The sequence below is a fragment of the Nymphaea colorata genome, chromosome 10 (genome assembly GCF_008831285.2).
Source record: "Nymphaea colorata isolate Beijing-Zhang1983 chromosome 10, ASM883128v2, whole genome shotgun sequence".
NCBI classification, from domain to species: domain Eukaryota; kingdom Viridiplantae; phylum Streptophyta; class Magnoliopsida; order Nymphaeales; family Nymphaeaceae; genus Nymphaea; species Nymphaea colorata.
Genome location: NC_045147.1, coordinates 24,339,025 through 24,361,915, shown reverse-complemented (window position 1 = coordinate 24,361,915; position 22,891 = coordinate 24,339,025). Strand labels below are relative to the sequence as shown.

General features: G+C 37.5%; 2 protein-coding genes and 1 long non-coding RNA gene across 7 annotated transcripts; all 3 read right to left on the bottom strand.

The window, feature by feature from the left end:
- Positions 1 to 4,080: 4,080 nt before the first annotated feature.
- LOC116263267 (uncharacterized) lies at positions 4,081 to 4,820 on the bottom strand. The gene is made up of 2 exons (XR_004174620.2): positions 4,484 to 4,820; positions 4,081 to 4,392 (listed from the first exon to the last, which is right to left on the bottom strand). It is a non-coding gene; the product is annotated as an uncharacterized LOC116263267 (long non-coding RNA).
- A 5,113-nt stretch (positions 4,821 to 9,933) lies between these two features.
- On the bottom strand, positions 9,934 to 10,812 carry LOC116262936 (rapid alkalinization factor-like). The gene has a single exon (XM_031642477.2). The coding sequence runs from the start codon at positions 10,790 to 10,792 to the stop codon at positions 10,262 to 10,264; it is 531 nt and encodes a 176-aa protein (XP_031498337.1). The 5' UTR covers positions 10,793 to 10,812; the 3' UTR covers positions 9,934 to 10,261.
- Positions 10,813 to 14,004: 3,192 nt separating this feature from the next.
- On the bottom strand, positions 14,005 to 20,855 carry LOC116262935 (uncharacterized). 5 transcript variants are annotated; one of them, XM_031642473.2, is made up of 11 exons: positions 20,712 to 20,855; positions 19,129 to 19,248; positions 18,952 to 19,060; positions 18,584 to 18,835; positions 18,373 to 18,488; positions 17,154 to 17,218; positions 16,775 to 17,058; positions 16,539 to 16,689; positions 15,834 to 15,874; positions 15,633 to 15,755; positions 14,005 to 14,403 (listed from the first exon to the last, which is right to left on the bottom strand). In XM_031642473.2, the coding sequence occupies exons 1-10, from the start codon at positions 20,817 to 20,819 to the stop codon at positions 15,640 to 15,642; spliced, it is 1,362 nt and encodes a 453-aa protein (XP_031498333.1). In that variant the 5' UTR covers positions 20,820 to 20,855; the 3' UTR covers positions 14,005 to 14,403; positions 15,633 to 15,639. The 5 variants fall into 5 exon arrangements, 4 of the variants coding, with proteins under 4 accessions (XP_031498333.1, XP_031498334.1, XP_049936184.1 ...); XM_031642474.2 differs by having other exon boundaries at positions 14,005 to 14,377; XM_050080227.1 differs by having other exon boundaries at positions 14,005 to 14,361.
- Between the last annotated feature and the right edge of the window lie 2,036 nt (positions 20,856 to 22,891).

Below are 22,891 nucleotides of genomic sequence, written 5' to 3'. Positions count from 1 at the left end.
TTGAAATACATCCCGCCTGTACATAATAGACAATCTCATTTTTATTGACATTTTGATTGAACTTATTGGACATCGCATTTGCATATAGTTATTTTTTCTTGCTGTAACTTCAATAATAATGAAACCATCCCTACCTTTTCGACATTTACTGTTGCCTATTTGAGGAGGAGAAGACGAATGTTGAAAGTAAAACTCACAAGGTAGCGGATGTCATCAGCGGCGGAAATACTTGTTGGTTGGTATGTCTGAGCAGTTGCGGACACCAACCCCCTAAAATTTCTCTATATATATTCATATAAAGGTATTAACTATATTTCTGTTAGTGCCCCCTAAGATGTGAGGGCTTTTAAATTAATTTTGTCATGTCCATCGGCTCAACATTTCTTGCTCCGCCATTACATCGTGATTCAAGAATGAAACTGGCAACTTCTTTTGTCTCGCGTGGAGTAAGCTAGGTCTCATATGGAGAAAGCTAATTTGGTAACAAGTTTTGTCCCTGTGATTTGATTGCTTGAATTTAGTCTCACCCTTATAAAAATATCCTCCAATTATAAAAACTGCATTTTTGACGTGTAATTGCACAATATCTGTCTTAGGTGTTGCATGGTGTTAGAGTAGTGGGGTTGTACCCATAACATCGAGAACGAGAAAGAATTGACTTATCTACCAAATGGGTAAAAAAAAAAGATAATATTTGAAGATATAAGATAGGAATGAACTTACAGGAGCATGCTTTTTTTCATCTAAATGAAGTCGTCGCATTTCAGAGTAAGCAAGATCAAGTTATCTACCCATATGATATGGCGTGCATAATATACCCATATTGTTCAACTAGGGGACCATGGATGTGCCGATCGCCATGAAAAAATCAGTTCTTCTCATTTTGTTGTATACATAGCAGGCAAGTCATTCTCACATCACCAGCCAGTTCACCAATTTGCCAATGGGCATAGCCTGGTTTTGCTCGATAACTGTGACTAAATTTGAAGTCATTTAAATGGCTCCCATTTATGAGATTGGAGCAGAGTCCAGTGCAATCATATATATATATATAAGTATTGGCTTGTAATTGGATCCGGTCTTTCTTTAAAAGTCTTAATCTGAAGCCCAAATGAAATTAAATTTCACTGGTTTGGCTCTAGTAAGACCTTATTTCTCAATAAAAGAGACAAAAGGCCCCAGCGTACCATACCCCACGTTCCTATTACCTTCTATGTATCATGCTGGTCTGTCGTTCCGCTAAGCTGCTTGGCGTGGACCGTAATGCTCTTATCTGGGACCAGGAAATATGAATAAAGATCTATGTTCCCCATTGATAGAGAAATTCCCAAAGAAGGTGTTTGCGTGCTGGTTGGACCAAAATCATGGAGCAGTAAGTTCAGGCACTGTCTCAATGATCCAGTGGACTCAAGCTGGATCCTACTAATAATATACATATTTATTTACTTTCATTCTCAAATATTGTATATGCATGTGTGTAGATAACAAAGAAGTATTAGATAATGTTTATGACATAATGAGATAACAGACGGATAGATGTATGCAACATAAGTATGAGATAATGTTTATGAGATAACAAAAGATTTATAATATAATTAGATAACGGACAGGTGTTTGAGATAATGTTAAATATATGCATGAGACTATAAAATATTTATGAGATAATGAAATAATGGATAAATCTATTTAATAATATTAAACATAAATATGAAATAATGTTTATGAAATTGTAAGAAATTTATAAAATAATGAGATAATGCTATGAACATGACAGAAGAATGAAATAAGGAAGCCGGGATGATGATGACGATGATGATGATGGCCAACTAAAGCGGTCACAAAGAGGCGGCACTGCCGTTCCTCATACCACCTTATTTAACTTCTCTCGCTGCACACAACCCATTTATAAGGACTTCTTTTCCAACCAAACCCGATCATATAGGCATATTTTCAAAACACTGCTTTTGTTTTATATCATTTCAAAGCAAGTGCCCTCCTTCTTTCCTTAACCGCCAATAAGTTTTTCCTTGGGATCACCCACACTTGTGTGAGCGAGCTTACAGAAACCGTTTAGTGTACAAGAAGCCCTTTTTGCTCTTCACATAAAAAGAGGAAGATAGTTTTGGAAAATCAAAACACCCACCACGAAAGAAGACGTCATTATGAGTGTGATCCAAATCTGCTGTACGCCAAAGAAGTCTCCATTGCTTGAAGAGACTGAGAATCCAGTTTATAGGCCACAGGTCCTAACCGCCTTTCAACATCTTATCATCGCCATATCTTCTTACTTAGAGCGATTGTCATATTTTTAGAATTATTTTCAACTTTAGGAATTAACAACTCCAATCACCTCCATCTAATCAATGAAAATGAATGACAATGGCCTCCAATGGAATAGATGTTCAAGTCTATTCCTTTCTCTCCATGCGATCCACCAATCAGAATGGTTGTCAAAATAAATAAATAAATAAGTAAGAGAGAGAGGGAGGGAGAGAGAGAGAAAAAAAAAAATAGGGTCAGAGGGTGAGAACGAAAACAATGATAGCCCCAGAGTAGGGCTGTTGAAGCCGCTTCCCATGAGACTTTAATGACCACATAGCTTCGTCTGCCTACGAGCATTGATGGATAAAATTTTTGCAGCAAGAGAAATGAATAGCCTGTTGCCGTAAAACATGTTTGCAGCTCATTAATGCTACATGGCTTCCTCACCCAGTTACTTTATGTTTGCTTTTCTTGTTTGTATTTAAACCTTTCTTCTATTGGTAGGGACTATGACACTAACAGCAAGAGGGAGAAGGAAAGAGATAAGAGAAAGAAGAAGAAGACACAAGGATTTTAAGTGGTTTTGATACAAGGTTTTCTTACGTCCATGAGTGCACAGGGTTTTTAAGATTGTACATGTCCCATGAGACTTCCCCTTTTAAGTTCACCACATAAAGGATAACCTTGTCACGCCTGAATTAAATTTTAAAAATGTACGAGCTGCTCTAAAGTATACTAAAAAAAAGTACTACCTTTAATTTTAAGAAAAATGATTTGCCTAGCCTGTAAAAGATCATAAATGGTAATTATACACTGACACCAAGTGAGTGATATCGTTGGGAACGTCGTCTTAAAGTGATGTCTATTATAATCTACACATATTCTTCAACCAGGACACGGTGGATGTGTAGGAATTGTTTTCAACCATTGACACGGTGGACGTTGTCAATGGATCTGGTACGGTTTGCCCGAGAGACTTAAATCTGAACTCATTTGGATGGATCTCGTAAAGAAAATATGACTATGTTGTTCATTAGTATGCTGGAGTCCGACAAGAAACCAAAGCAACCATACATAAATATAGGCAGTAGGCTAGGAATGGGACCCAGTTTCAACCAACTTTTCTTCAACTTAACTCAGGCCCTAGTCTCATCTCAAAAGGAAATTCAATTGAATTAGATTGAGTTGTCGTAAGACCCACTGAAGCCTTGACAGGCGCCGACGGTATACGCTTCCTTGCTGTGGAACATGGGTCTACTCCGTCTTTATTTCCTTTTCATAAGGTTCATGCCTCATGGTTGTGAGTTCTTTTTATTATCAACGATTTTCTTCATAACCAATCATGCCTCCCAGCTTTTCCCCAGGTTCATTTGCTTCCTTCATCCAGATTCGTGCTCTTCATCCCTCCTTCCGTTTATGATCACCCTCACATGAACACATATTTAGAGGTTAATCTGGGTTTATTTTGTAAGAAACCAAACTGGCCCTAACAAAACTATAGTAGCGCAAATGTAGGTTTTTTCACACATCCAACGAGGATTAACAGAACTATTTAAGAACACTAACGCGGTCTTCATGTTCAAAAAAGCAAGACTTGATATAAACAAGGGTCGAAGTCTTGGATACTTCTTAATATAAAATCCAAAGGCCCATGTGAGCAAGTATTTCCTGCACGGTCCCAAATTTGGCTTCCCTCTTGTAACAAGATGATTAGACCAATTCTCAACCCATGTCATACAAAAATTTAAAAAAAGAAAAAAAACCCACCCCAAACGTCACTGTAAGCATAATCGCACAAGGTTTGCTTTATATATGCGCTAAAAAAAAAGTGAGCTTTAATTGTAATACCATCTTGAAAGAAAAAGCTTTTATTTAGGCTCGTGAAAGAGCGGCAACACACTTACAGTCATGTAAATGATCACAATGCCACCTCTCGTACAGTTATATCTCCAGATTTATTACATAAACCTGCTGTCCGAACAAGATTTACCAGCTTGCATGGCATGCCTGAAGCTGGAAACAAGGGTCTAAGACTGACACTTGCTGTTATCGGCAATCGCTTTCGACTTTTTTCCTCCTCTTCTTCTGGCAACCTTCCACGAACCACAGGTACGTACTGGTGCTTATTATCTGCATGTAATCCATAAGGGCAAGTGTTAAAGACAGAAGCAACAAGGCAACTACTCTTCTCGAATCCCAAAGCAATTGAATAAGTATTTACATGGAGGAAATTAAGCATTTATTTGCTAAAATGTGGCATTTCATGGAAGTGGGGCGCTCGGCCCAAGGGGCGGCCCTCCTCGTGAAGAACAACCAAGTATATAAGGGCAAGGGCCGCACATATATGGGTTACTGCAATGCGGACCATAAGGAGGCGGTCGCCGAAGACTCCGGTAGCTAATGGGCCCACCTGCCTTCACATCCCTCGCCATCTTTCTGGCGTGAGCGCTTCCGGAAAATATGAGCAACAACAAGGCCAGAAAGATCACGGGGAAAGAGAGCCGTCGCAAACTGACGGCGCTGCCCTTCCTCAGGCCCATCTTAATTTCTGTCACTGCTTGCTGCCAATTCCTTGCTCTAACACCCCACCCCTTTATAATTTATATGGAGCTCTTCTCATGCTAGACCTGATCATCTAGACGCATTTTCAAAAAACTGTTTTCCTTTTAGAATATTTCAAAACAATGATTTCCTTTTATATTAATTAATACCAATACCATCTGGTAAGGTTATTTACACACATTTGGATGACAGACCAAAACTAAATTTTAGAAGCAAATTAATTAACCTCCAACATGTTGCATGCTGTCTTATGCACATTTAGGCGACTGCAACGTTGGGTTTTGCTAAACCCGTGTTTCCACAAAACCTGGCTTAAGTTCTTTTATAGCATTCAAAATTAGCCTTGAAAACCAGGTCTTTTAAGGGTGTCATACAAACGCCCCTAAAAGAAACTCCCAAAACACGTCAAAATCCTTAACTTTTTTCCCCCTTTCTAAACATAAATAAATGATAAAATATGAAGATAGTTCTGGAAAACAATGACAAAACTTTTAATTAGGGCTTAGTTTACATTGAAAATGAAGAAAAAACTGTTCTTTGAAAAAGAAATGAAAGGGAAAAGAAAAATCTTTTCAAGTATGTGATTAGTTTGCCCTTTTCCAAGAATGTGCATGATGAGCTAAAATTCATAGATTTGCACGGCATTAATTAAAAATAAATATTGTGATTTTTAATCGTGTTCATAATTGACACGCTTTTTTATTTTCTTAATTTTTTTTGTTGTTCCATTTTATTAATATTTTGAAAATCTTGCTACCAGAACTTAATATACCTTCAACTCTTAAATTTTCTTACTAATTAAATGGCCCATGAAAGAGGTGCTTTTTTTTATCCTAGCCGCCTTTCAACATCTTGTAGCTTTGCACAATTATTGTCACCTTCAGCAAGACCATGAGAAACAAATGAATGTCAGCCTCAAATTTTGTACTTTCTTTTGAACCACCCACCATCCTAGATTATATTTTTCTTGTTGAACGATATGTGTGTGTGCGAGTCGAATATAATAAATGCATTACTGATGTTTTTATGTACAAATAATATGTATGGGTTAATAGCTAACCTAGATTGGATGAAAGGTTTCAAATTAAGAAGGACTAAACTGTCTTAATGTTATGGAAGGATGAATTGACATCAAGCAATGGATACTGTGGAAATCTCAATAGGAAAGATTGTTTATCATGAAAAATCTAATTGTAAAAAGGAAAAGAGTAAAAATCAAATGGATGTTAAATACCACACACTTCTTTATCAGCGTTTCATCAACAGTCCACTGCTAATAGAAAAGTCAATAAATGTAATTCAGGTTGATATCTAGCCGAACTGCTTTAAAATTTTCAGATATGAAAAATAATTTAATATCTAATAAAAATTTGGATTAAATTCAAAATTTAAAAAAAAAAAATGACATCAGATCAGATTAAGATTCTAATATTGTTCTAAACATTTTGCATCTAATACACATCCATTTTCAGCTTCGGTTTAAAAATTGGACTTGAATTTGGCTGTGAAACTAAAAATGGGTTTCAAATTGAATTTGAATTGTGAACTTGGATTCAAATTTCGACATGATTATTCGAATAGGAATTTAGAGATATGATAATGAGCACATCCTATTAGATTCTTATCTGTTGAATTGTCCAACTGCCAACTCAACTAAGAACCCATTTGTGTATTGGAGAGCTGCACATCTTCCACAATAAATGAATGCTTGATTAGTTGTGGTTCTAATTAATAGAATAGAATAGAATAGATGGCGTGAGGAGACCGGACCGCAAGCTTGCTTGGAGTTTTTGTAGGCCAAATTAATATCATAGCCGCCTTTCATCATCTTGTCTTTGCAACTGTGATCGGAGTTTTCCCTTGGCTGTCGTATTTTCACAATTATTGTCACCTTCAACTTTGGCCTTGAGAAACGAGTGAACCTGCTCTCAAATCGGATGAGATTTAGTAGTTATCTTTTTCATCCTTACCACACACCATCCTATATGATATTAATTTGTTAAAGAGAAACATAAAACGAAAAAACGAGTAGCTAAGCAAGAAAAAAAAAAAAAAAAAAAAAAGTCAAAAAAGCCCTAGCTTAGAGTATAAAGAAAAGTGGTGGAAAATGCTCAAGAGGATCGACTTCTAACAGCAGCAGCAGCAATTTGTTATGGTTTTATGAATCTGCTTCAAATAATTTAAGAGTGAAAATTATCCTACTGCCTTTCAACATCTTATCATCGCCATATCTTAATTAGAGGATTGTCAGTTTTTTAGAATTATTCTCAACGTTAGTGTTTAACAAGTCCTTTCACCTCCATCTAATCAACGAAAATGAGACTTGGAAAATGAATGACAGTGGCCCCCAATCGAATAGATGTTCAAATCTCTTTCTTTCTATACGATCTACCAATCTTATGGTATGGTGGAGAGAATGGTTGTCAAAATAAATAAATAAATAAGAGGGAGAGAGAATGGGTGAGAGGGTGAGGGCGAACAAAATGATAGCCCCATAGTTGGGCTGTTGAATCGGCTTCCCATGGGACTTTAATTGACCACATAGCTTCCTCTAACTACGAGCACTGATCGACAAAAAATTTGAAAAGTACAAGCTGCACTAATGCAAAGTTGAACGTTTTGTTGCCTAACTGATAGAATCTGCGAAGCCCAATATGTTTTTGTTCTTGATTTTAACCCAAGTCTAGTGCGGGGCTGCTGCCTGCACGGTCCCAAACATGGCTTCCCTCTGGTAACAAGATGATTAGACCGATTCTCAACCCATGTCATACAAAAATTCAAAAAAAAAATATACCCAAACGTCACTGTAAGCATAATCGCACAAGGTTTGCTTTATATATGCGGTAAAAAAGTGAGCTTTAATTGGAATACCATCTTGAAGGAAAGCTTTTATTGAGGCAATATTCCATGCTCGTAAAAGAGCGGCAACAGACGTACCGTCATGCACATGATAACAATGCCACCCACCACTCTTGGTCTCTCCATCGGCATCATACATATCTCTAGATTTGTTACATAAACCTGCTGTCGGAACAAGATTTACCAGCTCGCATCGCATGCCTGAAGCTGCAAACAAGGGTCCAAGACTGACGCTTGCTGTTATCGGCAATCGCTTTCGACTTTTTTCCTCCTCTTCAGGGCAAGTGTTAAAAAGACAGAAGTCTACTCTTCTCGAATCCCAAAGCAAAGCAATGGAATAAGTATTTACATGGAGGAAATCAAGCATTTATTTGCTAAAAAGTGGCGTTTCATGGAAGTGGGGCGCTCGGCCCAGGGGGGCGCCCTCCTCGTGAACAACTGCGTAAACAAGGGCTGCACGTATATGGGTTACTGCAATGCGGACCATAAGGAGGTGGTCGCTGAAGAGCCCCGTAGCACCTGCCTTCACATCCCTCGCCAACTTTCTGGCGTGAGAGCTTCCGGAAAATATGAACAACAACAAGGCCAGAATGATGACGGGAGCAAACTGGCTCGGGTCTGCCACTGCTTGTTGCCAATTCTTTCTCTAACACACCACCCCTTTACAATTTACATGGAGTTCTTTTCTTACTAGACCTGATCATCTAGACGCATTTTCAAAATACTGTTTTCTTTTTATAATATTTTAAAACAATAGTTTCCTTTTAGATTAATTAATACCAATACCATCTGGTAAGGTTATTTACACGCATTTGGATGACAGACCCAAACTAAATTTTAGAGGTAAATCAATTAACCTCGTTGCATGCACATTTAGGTGACTGCAACGTTGGGTTTTGCTGAACCCTTGCTTTTCTCAAAACCTGGCTTAAGTTCTTTTAGGCACTCAAAATTAGCCTTGTTTTTTTTTAAGGGTGTCATACAAACGCCCCTAAAAGACATCGGAAACTCTTGAACACGTCAAAATCCTTAACCCCTTTGCCCCTTTCTAAAGATAAATAAATGATAAAATATGAAGATAGTTCTGGAAAACAATGACAAAACTTTTAATTAGGACTTAGTTTACAGTCAAAATGAAGAAAAAACTGTTCTTAGAATAGGAAATGAAAGAGAAAAAAAATCTTTTCAAGTATGTGATTAGTTTGCCCTTTTCCAAGAATGTACATGATGAGCTAAAATTCATAGATTTTAAACATATGTATTGTGATTTTTAATCTTGTTCATAATTGACACGCTTTTTATTTTCATAAATATTTTTGTTGTTCCATTTTTTAAATATTTTGAAAATCTTAATACCAAAACTTAATATACCTTCAACTCTTAAATTTTGTTACTAATTTGGTGTAACAAATGCTTATTCGCCTTTGTTTGTAATAAGGCAGAAGCAATGATGGTGGATCCTTTTTTTCTCCCTTCGTAAGGATATATAAGTTAATGTGGACATATAAATAATCAGAGATGGTGACGGCTTTGTGAAACAATGAGCAATAAAGTGTTTTCAGGACTCAGTTTACCCTTAAAATGAACAGAAGGCTGGTTTTAGGAAAAGGATGCCCAAAAAGACAAACACTTTATTTTCAAGTAAATAATTGGTCTGCACTTCTCCAAGAATTATGCATGATGAGCTAAAATTAGTTATAGATTGGCTTGGTCTTAAGAAAAGGAAAACATCGTAATTTTTTAATCTTGTTGCACGCCCTTTCTTTATTTTCTTAAATCATTTTTATGAAACTTTCATGCCTCATTTTTTAATTATTTTTATTAACTGGGATTAGAGTGAGGTACTCTAATCGCTGCATAAGCTTTTTCACTCAGTGGTGGAAGAATTGTACTACTGCATCTGTTACTCGTACAATTTATCAAAGGGAACCATTAATGGATCGAGTTCAATCTGTTAGTGTAGTAGAGATCTAGCGTTCATATAGCTCAATTCTCGACTTTCGGGAGCCACAGTGCTACATGGAGGATAGTAGTCAGACAAACCCAAAACTCGATTTTGAATTTCCTTTTATTTTGATCCTACCTTATTAACAGACCATCTCTTTCTTTTTTACATAAATTGTCTTCAACATATTTGACATCCAGATTTGATTGGGAAAACCATATGAATCGGAAGACATTGGGAAAACCATATGAATTGGAAGACAAATTAATGCTTTCTCATGCCGTAGGAGGGACTTACCTAAGACCATTTCCTCCGCCATCCGGACACACCCTTTTATTTTGGCCGGCACAAGTTTTATATAATAATTCAATAAAATCTGATGTACTTGAGACTGGTTTTTACATCTTTTTTTCTCTTTTTACATTTATAATTTATCGCACTTCTTTTCAATTTTTCTTTTCACAACGATTCTCTTCACTCTTAAGATTAATAGATCCTAAGGAGGGAAAGAATCTCGAATGAAACTGGCTTTGCTCATTATTACTAACGCACCCAGACATCACCTCTTGGACCAACTCTTACTATTCTGGAGCAGGCAGATCGAGAGGGAAAGGGAGAGAAAAGGCGCTTCCCCTACGTTGACGAACGATAGCAGCCGGTGTTCCTGGAGCAACCACGGTTGTAAGGATGCTCCTTAGCTTCCGGTCGGCAATGTGAGTAAGGTGCTCCCCTCTCTGAACATGGGGTGCTTCCTTTTTCCAATGCTCTGTAGCTGATATAATCGTCCCTGTTATTCGTTGTTTCCGCCAAGATCCTGCTGTTGATCTCCGAGTCCATCGCGAGCTCCTCCTCCTCACCACCGGCCAGGAAGCACCCATTGTTTGACTGCCTGTATCCCCATCTCTCTCCAGACGAATCTAAGCTCGAGCCTCCTCCCATCCGAGTACTAAACCCCGCGACCGCCTCGCCGAAACCTATTGCTACAAAGAGGAGAGTCAGCATTAAGGACGAAGCAGCGCAGTTGAGCCACCACCACCGCATTTGATTTCTCTGTTGTACAGAGAAAGAAATAAAAGAAAAAGGAAGTAATAGAGTGAAGGTGGCCTGCTTCTGTCGACTATATTGGCAGCGTCCGTAACGGCTTAAAGCCACGTAGTGGCCCATTTCTTGTATGAAAAGAGAAAGAGGGGAGCAATAGTGGCCCGTGATTATGGTGGCTCTTTTTCTTCAATTGGTGGAAGAAACAAGAACTGATGGGGAAGGTGGTGGGGTTTTACTCGTTCTATCTGCAACCCTTAAGTGGCTTGTTTTAGTGGTATGGTGGTAGACAAGAATCAATGATAATACCTATTGTGGTCTTTAACTTTAGTAAATGATGACATTTATTTTAAAAATATTGCTATGTGTGTGGCACGTCATATCCCTCATTTGGGTGTTTGGATGCTTTTTGTCTGCCATGTTTGGAGGCAACCAGATCGAACAATTGATGACTATCCAACATCTCACTTGAAAAAGCTTACAAAATAGTAAACATTGTGATCTGAACATTAGTGACGCCTGCGCTAGCACCGATTACATCTTGGCATCTACCCCTAAATTATGTATTTGAGCGCTTGTTTGTTATTCTCTCATTCCCTGATCGCCTCCGTGTAATTTTTTGTCTTACAATTATTTTGGTACTTTAAAACGCAATACTTGTTAGTGCAAATTGGGTGGACATCAATTCGAGCAGTAGACGTCATCAAGACAGTGGTGGAGCCACGTGTAAGAGAGGGGGTACATCATAGTGATCGGCAAGGTGAAGTAGCCATTATGATGAACTAGACCTTTCACCATCTTCTTCGCCGCCCCAATTTTCTCTTTCCCTTCCCTCTTGCAACAACCATCATCCAGAGGTAGATGAAACCGAAGCCTAAGAGAAAGGGTTGAAACCATGGAGAGATGAAACCTTAAACTCTATAGAGAGGAAGGCAACCAGATAGGGAAATTGTTAACTACACTCAAGGTGTTTTCCTGGTCACTGGAAAAGTATGGAGCTAGCCGGAATCGATTTCATATCTACCACTGCTCATCTGAAACATGGGTTTGAGAGAAGAGATAGAAAGAGACAGTCAAAGGGTAGGATTGTGAGCATGAAGAATGCAAGTCCCCAACATAAGAAAAAGGGTATTTACACCATGTTTTACACTAAATTATAAAATGGCTCATCCGTCTTACTATAAAACAAAGCTAAATTTCTCATTCATATCTATACCATTTTAGGTTTTTAAATTACAAAAGTAGGCACTAATGGTAAACGAGTTTAATCGAGTCAAGTTCATCTACCTCAAACTCAATTTGTTTACAAACTCAAGTTATCGATTAACTCAACTCATTTAACCAACAAGTCAAGCTCGAGTTGGGTTTAACTAAGCGTTTGAGTCGATCATGAGTTTGCTCAACTTGTTGAACATCCCTATGTCCACCCCCCACCAAACACCAAACCACACACAAGAACTTCCATTTCCTAGCTTTATAAAAGCTCCATGTGTACACATATTTTGATATATTAATGCTCCTTCTCAACTAAAAGATTTTGTATTATTGACCCCTAACCAAAATTAGTGACGAAAAGCCAATTCATGTATTCGTCCTCACCTACCATATCTCCAGATTAATTTTCACAAACACGCTCCTTAAACAAGCATTACCACGTGACATGCCCGAAGCTGGCAACAAGAAAAGTCCCTCAAGAGGCTAAGACGTATCCCCCCTCTCCTTTCTTTATTTGGAAATAGCCGCACCCTTCAATTTTTTTCCCAAGCTTTCCTCTTTTGGTTTCTGTGAAAACCTTGCCAGATCAGATGCAGGGGAGCCCTTCAAGGTTATTCGTGCTAGCACTTATTAGTTGCATAAAATCAAAAGAAGCAAGCATTAATAGGACAAGAATTAATAACCTCAGAATCGGAAATCCGAAATCGAACACCAACCCCAAGCTGAGATCATGTCTTAAATTGGAACAGAGCTGATGGAACTTCTATTCATGTCGACAAAAGCATTTATACACGAATAACTGGGGTTCTCATGGAAACGCTGAAGTCTTCCTGGGAGAGTAGCACCTACCAACACAACGAAGAGCAGGCTGCAGCGGTTATGAAAGGGGTGAACGTAATTTCCCTTGCCATCCTTCGCCATTTTGTGACCCTGATGTTTCTGGAAAATATGAAGGCCATGTTGACAGCGAGGAACAAGACCGCTCGCGAAAGGGCTGCTGTTGCTCATAGCCATCTTTCTGCTGTTTGATGTTAACTTTTTTTCTCTTAACACCACTTGTTTATGAATGCCATTGTTTAAAGAAGAATCTTAAGAGCAAAAAGGAAAGAACAGATCAAATCATAAATCAGGTAATCTGAGAGGGCATTCATAAGAACATCATGTCCTTGGAAAACACATTCCTACAGTACATGTTTTAAAAACATTATGTAATTGTTTTCAGAATCATGGTGTGATCATATTTAGCATTTGATTGTTAAATATAAGAACAACGTTCGTGATCACATTGTGTTCCCTAAACAACAACATAGAAATTTTAGATATGTTTTAAGAACATGTGTTCCAAAAACACAAAATTCTTTTTATCAGAACACCCTCTAAGTGGATGAGCAACACATAAAACTTCTTTCTCAGTGTATCACCAATAATACATTGTTAAGACAACTAAGAACAAATCTGTAGTGTTTGGTCTTGAATAGAAAACGAAGTTCCTTATTAGTGCATCAGCAACAGCGCACTGGCAGGTCAATCAATAACAAAGTAATGGTCCCATGTTACCTGATCTTCTACAAGGACTAACAGGTTAAAAGTTCAAAGTTCGATTCTCACAAGGGGAAGGAGTCGATCAAAATCAACATCAAGCATTTAAATCATGAGCAGGTCTTTTTTGTCCACAATTTGATGATAGACTAAGTCAATTGTCTTGAGCTATATAAGGGAGCACATGCATGATAATTGGTGTAGGAAGTCATCGTAGCACCAGAGCAACACAAAGTGGGAAGTGAGAGGGGCCATCAAATTAAAAAGTCACAAATCGTACCCACCTTTTGACATATCTCATCTTAGCACATTAATTGCAATCCCTCTGTGTCCGTGGTCATGTTTTCAGGACTATTCCCAAGTTCTAAAATTCATCAAGTCCATGCACACCAAGGAAAAATGACATTTGAAAGTCGTTCACATAAAAGACAATTCAGATAATTTCCTCCTGCCAGCGGACAGTGCTGAACAAAAAATAGAAGTTGTTCAATTCTTTTAAGAGCAATATTTAGCCTATGCTTGTGAAGAACTTAAATAATAGTAACAACAATACCGTAAAAATAATTAAAAGACTAACAAGGAGAGGGCAGAAGAATGGAATTCATCATTAGAAAAGGGAAGAAGTAGTACATCACAACTGGAACGGCAGCTCCAAAGTAAAGGAGCATCAGTTAAAAATTGCCAAGATCCAATTTTCATTCTTATTTGGATGGTAATGAACGGAAATATGTACCTAGCCAGCATATGGTCAATATTGACCCGGCCAAAAGGTAATTTATGAAGAGGAAGCTTCACCGTTGAGATACATAGCCATCTTAGCATGTCCAGCTACACTGTCTCAGTGATACGTTTCGTGCCTTAGGCTGACAGACTGACAAGGTAGTATTCTGCCCAAAGGTTGAAAGCAATCGCGAGTCCCACAACCTTCTATCACATCTTCTCTGCAAGCTGGCTTATCTTCAAATTTGCCCACACAACTTTTACTAGCAAAGTGCCAATGCAAACAAAGAACTTTTACAAAAACAGGCTCAAGCTTTGGCAGTATATTAGACACAGGTTTAAGTCTGATTTTTTTTCATTTAACTGCATATTACTTATCAAATATAGGCAGATAGATATATATATATAAAGAAAAAAAGAAACTTAAACATGCTCTGTTATTCCATTAAAAGTTGTGTTTTTTTACAAGTCAATAGCTAAGGAACGGATTGATTAAGTTGACAAAAATGACGGCTTAACATATCAAATAGAAGGGGACTTTCGGTAACCAGGATGCTGCATTTCAGATCGACACACATTCATGTAATAATGTGTTCCAAAGAATGCAGCATTCACATTACTAAACGCCCCTCAGAATAAAATGTTACGAACAAGATCTTCTCTCACTCACAAGATCAAGAAAGGAAGAAAAGAGAAAACACACAAGGATTTACATGGTTCGGAGAAAATCAAAGCTTTCCTATGTGCACGGCTGAACAAGGTTACTATCACTATATCAAAACAAGGATAAAAGACTGTAAAATAGCAAATAATAATAATAATGCCATTAGAAAATTTTCGCTATCAAATTGGGATCAAGCTCCACACTCTAGCATTAATTACTGTCCAACAGAACAGACCAACTTAGACAATTTTCAAATAACAGATGACGTAATTGCACACGATAAATGACCAACACAGACAAAGATAACATTCGCATGCACGTGTGTGTGTCTGTTAGTTAAGCAATGGAGCTTAAAATGAACCACATGAATGACACACTAATCAATATTAAGATCAAAAATTTTTACATACATAGGCATGTTCTCTAAACTCGACTACAGATGAGCTAGGCATATTATCTAAACTTGAGTACAAATAAGCATCACAAGAAAGAATTATCCAGTTACAGTTAAACTTATATTATACGTATAAACATGCACCATGAGGATTGTTTAATTTTATCATATATGTGTGGGTGTGTGTATGGCTTATATCAGCAGAAGATACATATTGAACTACCTGATAATTAAATTCTAAAAGAAATGATTATGGCCCCCATGGATCACTGAGTAAAGTCTGGCTGAGCTAAAGGAACAAAACTAACAGTAAAAGAGCAATGTCCTTTGTAAGAAGTGGAAGCATCACGACAAATAAGCCCAACAATCCCTTTGTTTTGCATCTTCTAGCTTCTATTTTGAAAATACAAAAATAAGTACCAAAGATGTGTTACCTCATTTTTAAGGAGTCGACTGCACATACATTTCACCTTCATCATCATCTTCATCATCAACAGAATCTATCCAATTACTAGGATGCCGTTGGGAAAGATAATTGCCATTAGCCTCTGCCATATCTGCAAAGAAAAGAGAGATTTTAAACAGCGGTTGAAACTTAGGAACCTGATGATACTTTGTCCTCCACCAAGACAAACCTTTGGTTTCAACAGGATGATGGATCATCGATGTAGAATGTCTATTATGCTTGATCAGGAAAACGCTTATCTGGAATAAAAGTAGTGAATGGTGATACATAAACATCTAATAATGCAAGCATCGATGTCCAAAGAAGATGTTACTTTAGCTGGAAAATGCACAATTTTAATGAAACATCCCTTGGATAAAGGTTGGAACTACAACCATTTCAAGGATAAGATTAGTCAACTTTAAGCGGAAGAGTCACCAAATGGTCCCTAAGTAACATGGACTTCTCAAAAAGGTTGCTGCACATGGGTCACAGGGTGCTGCTGTGGCTCTGGTGTAGCTTGGTGCAGCGACAAACAAATTGGTTTTTTTTTTTCAATTGAATCATTGATAAACTCATAGCTTTTTCATTGTTATTGCTAGTTTTATTGTTTGTAGACAATTTTATATATATATATATATATATATATACACACACACACACACAAACTGCAACCGCACCTGTAGAATGGTCAAATATTTAAAGCCGGAAACTTAATCAAGATACCCAATTGCTTCAACTGCTTAAATAAATTAAGAACAGATAGCAGGGAAATAAACAATACTATTTAAAGAGAAGATGGAGAAAACAGAGTTTCAAACCTAACTGTAAGCATTTGTAAAATGAAAACTCGTAGTAGGATTTTAGTTTTAACTCTCAATTACAAAAAGGATACAGTGCAGGTTGATTCTCCCCTATGAGTTGTGGCTCCAAATAATCTTCTTTATCATGCCTTTGAAGTCTTCCAGCATCCTGTTGGGAACTGGAATTTCTTACAAGTGGAGCAACCCTTTCTTCCTCACCACTAAAACTGTTGGCAGCACTTCCTGTTGGGCATATGTTGTTGAATGAGTAAACCTGGAACTGGAAGTATTATTAAGAGCTATGTTCCTAAGATGAAAATAGCTCCACCTGAAAGTTCAGACCAGATCCTAGTATGGTTTGAGGGATTTTGAGAGTTATTTGGTGACACGACCATCCTTCTAGAGGCTTCCCCAGCTGAAGCATGACAAGGAACATGTTCATGAGGATTCCCATGATCTTGCTTCCCTGATGCCACTGGTGCAGCAGGAGATCCCTCTGAAACATTTCCTTCTCGAAGCTGTGATAAGAGCATTGTGGCAAGAACAAGTGTGGCATCAAAATCTGCAGTAGGAGTATCTTCCAAACCAAATTTTGGGGCCAACAATATAGGCCTGTCAACCAAAAAAATTAGATCTGAGCAATGAGACAAGCAGAACCATACCATAAAATGGGTAAAAGCATGTTGCATATAAATGTGTAAACTTACTCGCCTGCTCTCTCAAAACACAGCTGAGTATCAACCTCACATGCCTCACAGAAGGAAAGAAATGCCTGCCATTTCAAACGGGAAAAAAGACAGAACATTTATGTTGCTGCCACTCGAACATAAGGGAATATTATCTCTTCAAGTTATCTGAATGCTTGAAAGATGGTGCAATAGAGAAATATAAAGAAAATACATAAATAAAAACATCATAGCTATCTGAAACCCTAGCAGCTATCTGATTCCTAAGATAGTTGCAGTTGATTTTTCAAATTATTATTATAATCAGTATTATCATTGTTATTAGTAGTAATTGTAATAGCTGCCTTTCAGTTGCAAAACAAATAGGAATCTACCTTAATCCTATCTAAGGAAACACTCTTCACCTTCAAATCATGATTATAACCACTACTTGACTAACATAAGTTGACAGTCCCCATGTGGTCCAACACTGACCATGTAAGGTGAATAATTTTTTTATAAAAATTTAACCTTCATCACCTTTTTGCTCTTGCCTTCAGCCTTAATGATTTGAAAGCAAACCCCAACACTGAAACTGCAATCTAAAGATTCTAAATATTGATTGCCCATTCATCAATATTTCCAGAATCTGCTAGCCATGAGACATTTTGGAGAAAAAGCCTGTCACTCTGTAAACTGATTAACGGTCAAATTACCTAAGCATTTAAGTAACCTTACTCATAGCTACTTAATCATCAATTTATCCAAGGAAGAAGGCAGGTCCCAAAAACTTTGTCAACATGAAAGGCATGCATTGTAGTTGGTCATAAAGAAACCTTTTTCTCAAAATGAAACTTTCTGTTTTCAACCAACTTAGTCCATCTATTTAATCCTAGTTGTCTTCAAACATTCTCTAGTGGTTTTTAGGTATGTCATTGTTGTCTTATTTTTACCCAAAATAAGCACTTCAGTTTGTAAGTTTCCTAAATTATTCATGTCAGCTGAAAATGGCCATTTTTCAAAGGGCTAACGAGTAACGACCTTCAGGCCTCAACCATGAAGATGGGATTCAATGGGGAAAACATGGCTGGCTAAAGGTGAATAATGTTTTAATGTATAAGGGACTACGAGATAGACAGTATATTGACTGTGGAAAAGGCAGGAAATTTCAACTGTTATCATTGCTAAAGTGCATACAAAAATTACACATCTAAATAAAGCATTAAAGTGAATCCAACAAATTTGTAGAATGTCATAATGCCTTCAATTCTTTCATGCTGAAGGTAACATCAACTGGATCTCCTCTATGAGTGTACTGCAAAAACTCTTCAGCAGGATCAATCCATAGCTGAGTATGCAAAGATGCATCGTTGTTCTCTGTAACAAAGACAAACATATGATAGATTGATAGGTTTAAGACTTGAATGTATTAACCACCACAAAAAAGAATAAAATGATAAACCTTAATGTACCTTTTGTTGGATCTGTATAACTTCTTAGCTCGACTGCCTTTCCTCCTACAGCATCTGCAGTACTGGATGTCATAGGCAAGTTTTCAGTTGCAATAACTGTTATCTCTTGAAGGGATGCCTGGAAATTAGATAGCAAGCGGTTGAAATCACGAGGTTTTACTACAAAATAACTCGGAAATTTTCCCTTATCAAGGTTCAGATGTTGAATGTCGGGTTGGACGTTGCAATTTATCCAATAGGTCTTTTTCATACCTGCAACAATAATAAATTCAGCAGTCTTACATCACGTGATCAACATATGCATGGATGCTAAACTTACTCATAAATTTGCAAAGAACACGAGGGAATATGGGAGACAAATAACAAACCATTGGTGCAGTCTATGGTGCATTGCAATTTTGTTGCCTCTGTGTCAGAGAGCCGCATAGATAAACGGTCCATACTGGTGGGAGGTGTCCTAAGAATAGCGCACAAAGCCTAGAACAACAGCAGTAGTTATTAGGGACAAGTTAGCCACGTACAAATAAGATACAGATGGACAATACCTTCAAAAGTACACTGCACTGTGCATGGGTTCCAAAAAGTACGTACTTGTCAAAAAAGTCAACTTTGAACGTTACCGACAGGTAAGATGATCGAGAAGAATTAAGAGTGTGGAACACAAGCTGCAAGAAGAAATTAGATTTTCCAAATGAAACTCGTAATTGAATACAAATATTTGTAATTACTATTTCTGCATTTTTTTCCTGCACTCGTGAAAGTATATGCATAACCTAAATATGAGAGGCCACAGCATACCGTGCTCACTAGACATAAAAGGCAGAAATCAGCATAATGTCTTTATCTGGAAAGAAGCGCTTACAAAACGCAATAAAAGCATACATGGGAAAAACAGAAATAGCTTTACAAATAATTTTAACCATATTTGGTAGAGGAGGTAATAGAGAATATACGCAAGAATACTGTCCAACGTAGATATGTGGCAAAGATCTATCGTGATATCACAAAAATTTATTTGTGAACCTACTGTTCGTGACATAAGCATGGAAGTGTATTGTGAGACTTCGTCCTTGGAGTACATGATAAATTATCACCATGAGGACTGGGGCTAGGGCAAGGAGCCGCTATGCCTCAGCCATAAGATGCGGGTGCAAAGGCTTCCCATCAATTATGCTAAAGTCCAAGGGCCCCAACAGACTCTGAGAGTGTTTATGTTAGGCTCTATGGGCTAACATCAGATAGAGGAACCTCCCGTTTGAGCAATAGGTAGTACTTCTGATATCAGGTTCGCTGTGACGCCAGCTGTTTTGAGACGGTAAGGTGATCCAATTTTCCAAAGTAGGTTGAACCAATGAACACGCATGCATGATGAAAGCAATCGATTCTAACTTCAGTTATATCCAGCCACAGCCAGATCTTGAAATTAGCACGGTTGAAAACCCCGTTATCGGGAATGAAATTTCCATTAAAAAAAAATGTATAGAAGTAAATGCCGTAACTGTCCGAAAATAATACCCTTGTCACGGAGATTTACTTAGGCATCGCAGGAGCAATTTCACGGCCCGCCGGTATCTTGACTTTCCATCAGTTTGCACTAGAACCCTAATCAAAAGCTCCAGCGAAATCTGCGCCACTAACTGCAGCAGACATCCGCACCCCAGCCAGTGCCTCTGCTAACATATCTATTACCCACTTCAAGTTTCACGATAACAACTTGCTACACCATCCACGCCGATGACCTCCCAATATTGGATCAAAGTCATCAAACACTCGAAAGTTCCTCATAAATTCATCAATGGTTCACGAACCATTGAAAAGTTGATCGAATTACATGCGAATTTCGTTCAAAGTTTCTACATCGATCTTACGATTAATTGCCAAGAGGGCTTATCAGTTGAAGAATCTCACCCAACTGAAACCATTCACATTTTGAACAAAAAGCGCTCGGATCCAACTTAGATTGGGCGTCACAGTACCTGGGGTTCTATTTGGACATAACGATTGTATAAGCCCAGAGAAAAAGGGATTTCGATTGCAGCGAAGCGTATAACATCCGATGATGCAATACGAGTAAATACAATGGATCAGGAAAGAAGTAACCAGAGACGGCTTGGCCGGCCGACGTAACCTGAGAAGGGTTGGCGAGGATGACGATCTCATTGCCAATGCGAGCAAGGCACGTTATGCACCGAGCCATCGTCTTTATCGCGTTGCTGCTGCCAATACAGACCTCCATCTCTCTCTCTCTCTCTCGCTCTGTGGAGCGCACTCGGGGAAACTGGAGGGAAAATGAAGTTATGGCGGGTGTTGAGTGGGTCGGTTTTGAAGGGATCCGATTCGAATTCCATGGCGTGTCTGAGTCTGACTGAACACCGGGTCGAACCGTCCTCGAGTACATGATTCGGGCTGGGGCCCAGACCGAGAAAAAAGAGCATGGTATCGATCCGATCATTTATCGGGTCCACTCGATTGGACTGATAAATCCGAATGGGTCTGATATTTTTTTTAATGTTTATTTTATTAATGTTTATATATATATATATAATTTTATTATGATTAATTACATTTATATATTATTTTATATTATAAATATTAATCGAGTCCAGGCCAGGTTTATCTATTCTTGAGTACGTGCCATAAACAATATTCTTATTTATTGTAAAGTACGTCTATGCATTCCAATTAAATTTTTAGTTCAAACAGAATGGCTGATTTCTTGGGCTTTTTTCCATGTCTTGTAAGAAGGGTTGATAAGTTCATTTGGCAACATCTGCTTAAAAATATATCTGACTTGGTAGATGCGGTTAGGCTTTCCTTTTCCTTTATCATACCCGTTTTAGTGCCTTTGGCTTTGAGTTAGGATCAATTCAGACAAACGACTGTCTTCTTCTTATTAATGACACGAATCTTATTTATGTTCTTAATAGCACTGAAAAGTTCATCACGATTAGCAATAGCCATTGATATTTTTGCATTTCCATCTAATCAAGAAGTTTTAACTTAGGGTCGTACTTTTTGGGTAGGATAGTGTACACTTTTGTATACTTTCTGCATAATAGTTTATTACACCAATAATTGCTTCAGCATATAATTTAATGTCTTTTTTTTTAAGTACTTAATTTGAGGAAACACATCTACAGCTTGAAACTCCAAAGCTGTACTTTTTATATCACAATATTTATTTTTGCTTGCTTTTGGGTTTGTTCGGGTTAAACAATACATCATTTGACTCGGGTGTCACCCTTGTTACTATTTTTCGTAAAAACAACAACACACCAAAGTCCAGCAATGGCCATTCAATTGGAAATCTTTGATTTGGTTATTCAAAAAGGAAATATATGACATCAAACTCACTTTCTGATTACAAGAAAGTCCAACTTATTGGAGGCATAACCAAGAGGACAACATCCCATTATACTCTTTCAATGGCAATAAGATATTTGTTGTCTTTAATACGTACACAAAGTGTTGATGAAATATGTAAACTACAATTTATAAAGTTTCGTTGACCTTGTTTGATGATTTATAAAACATTGCATGTAAAAATAAACATTTTAAGTGATAACGACATATTTACTTTTCGTAATTACATCTACACATGATATTTTGATTTGTTGCATCGTAAGTTGTGCGCATGCAAATAGAGAAAATTCAGGAACCTTAAAAACAATTTGAAAATGGCTAGAATTTTATTGAGTTCATTAAAAAAACACCGGAATATTTGGTACACAAGTCAAGTAAAATTAATTATTTCAACTCAACGACTCTGATAGTTTAACCTCATATCTACGAAGGCACGCACAATTTTAACATTTCTGATCACGAATTTTAATCGATTACGAATCATTACTACATATATAAAGTGCAGTTTAACATACTTGATAAACACAATGCCAACTTAGTCGGACCAATCTGGTCCATTCCGCCACCCACACAGAAACATACATATGTACTGTTTAAAACCACAAAGATTAAATAAAAATTATATTTGTTGGATGACTTTAGAAGTTAGAAAATGCGCGACAATTGATTATTAAATTTTCATGAAAAACTTTAGCTACATGCTTGAAAAGTGTCCATCTTCATATAGGGTTAGAGTGTTTTATTTAGCCATGAAAGTTATGTTCAAACGGTCGACGAGATTTTTTTTTTTGTCCAAGAAAAAGGACAAAGTATCACATATTTCTTCGCCCTGCCGATATCGGCGTCGTTTATTTGCTCCGGAAATAGTTGTTCGGTTCGGGTTCGAATACAATTTATATATTCAAATCAATCCATTGGTAGCCTCTTTTTTATATATGAATCCGT

Excerpts from the sequence above, each read along its gene's own strand:
- LOC116262936 (XM_031642477.2), bottom strand. The coding sequence starts at position 10,792 with ATGGGCCACTACGTGGCTTTAAGCCGTTACGGACGCTGCCAATATAGT.
- LOC116262935 (XM_031642473.2), bottom strand. The coding sequence starts at position 20,819 with ATGGAGGTCTGTATTGGCAGCAGCAACGCGATAAAGACGATGGCTCGG. Across the intron at positions 19,249-20,711 it reads TCCTCGCCAACCCTTCTCAG|CTTGTGTTCCACACTCTTAA; the intron begins GTTACGTCGGCC and ends TTCTTCTTGCAG. Across the intron at positions 15,756-15,833 it reads TCATCCTGTTGAAACCAAAG|ATATGGCAGAGGCTAATGGC; the intron begins GTTTGTCTTGGT and ends TTTTCTTTGCAG.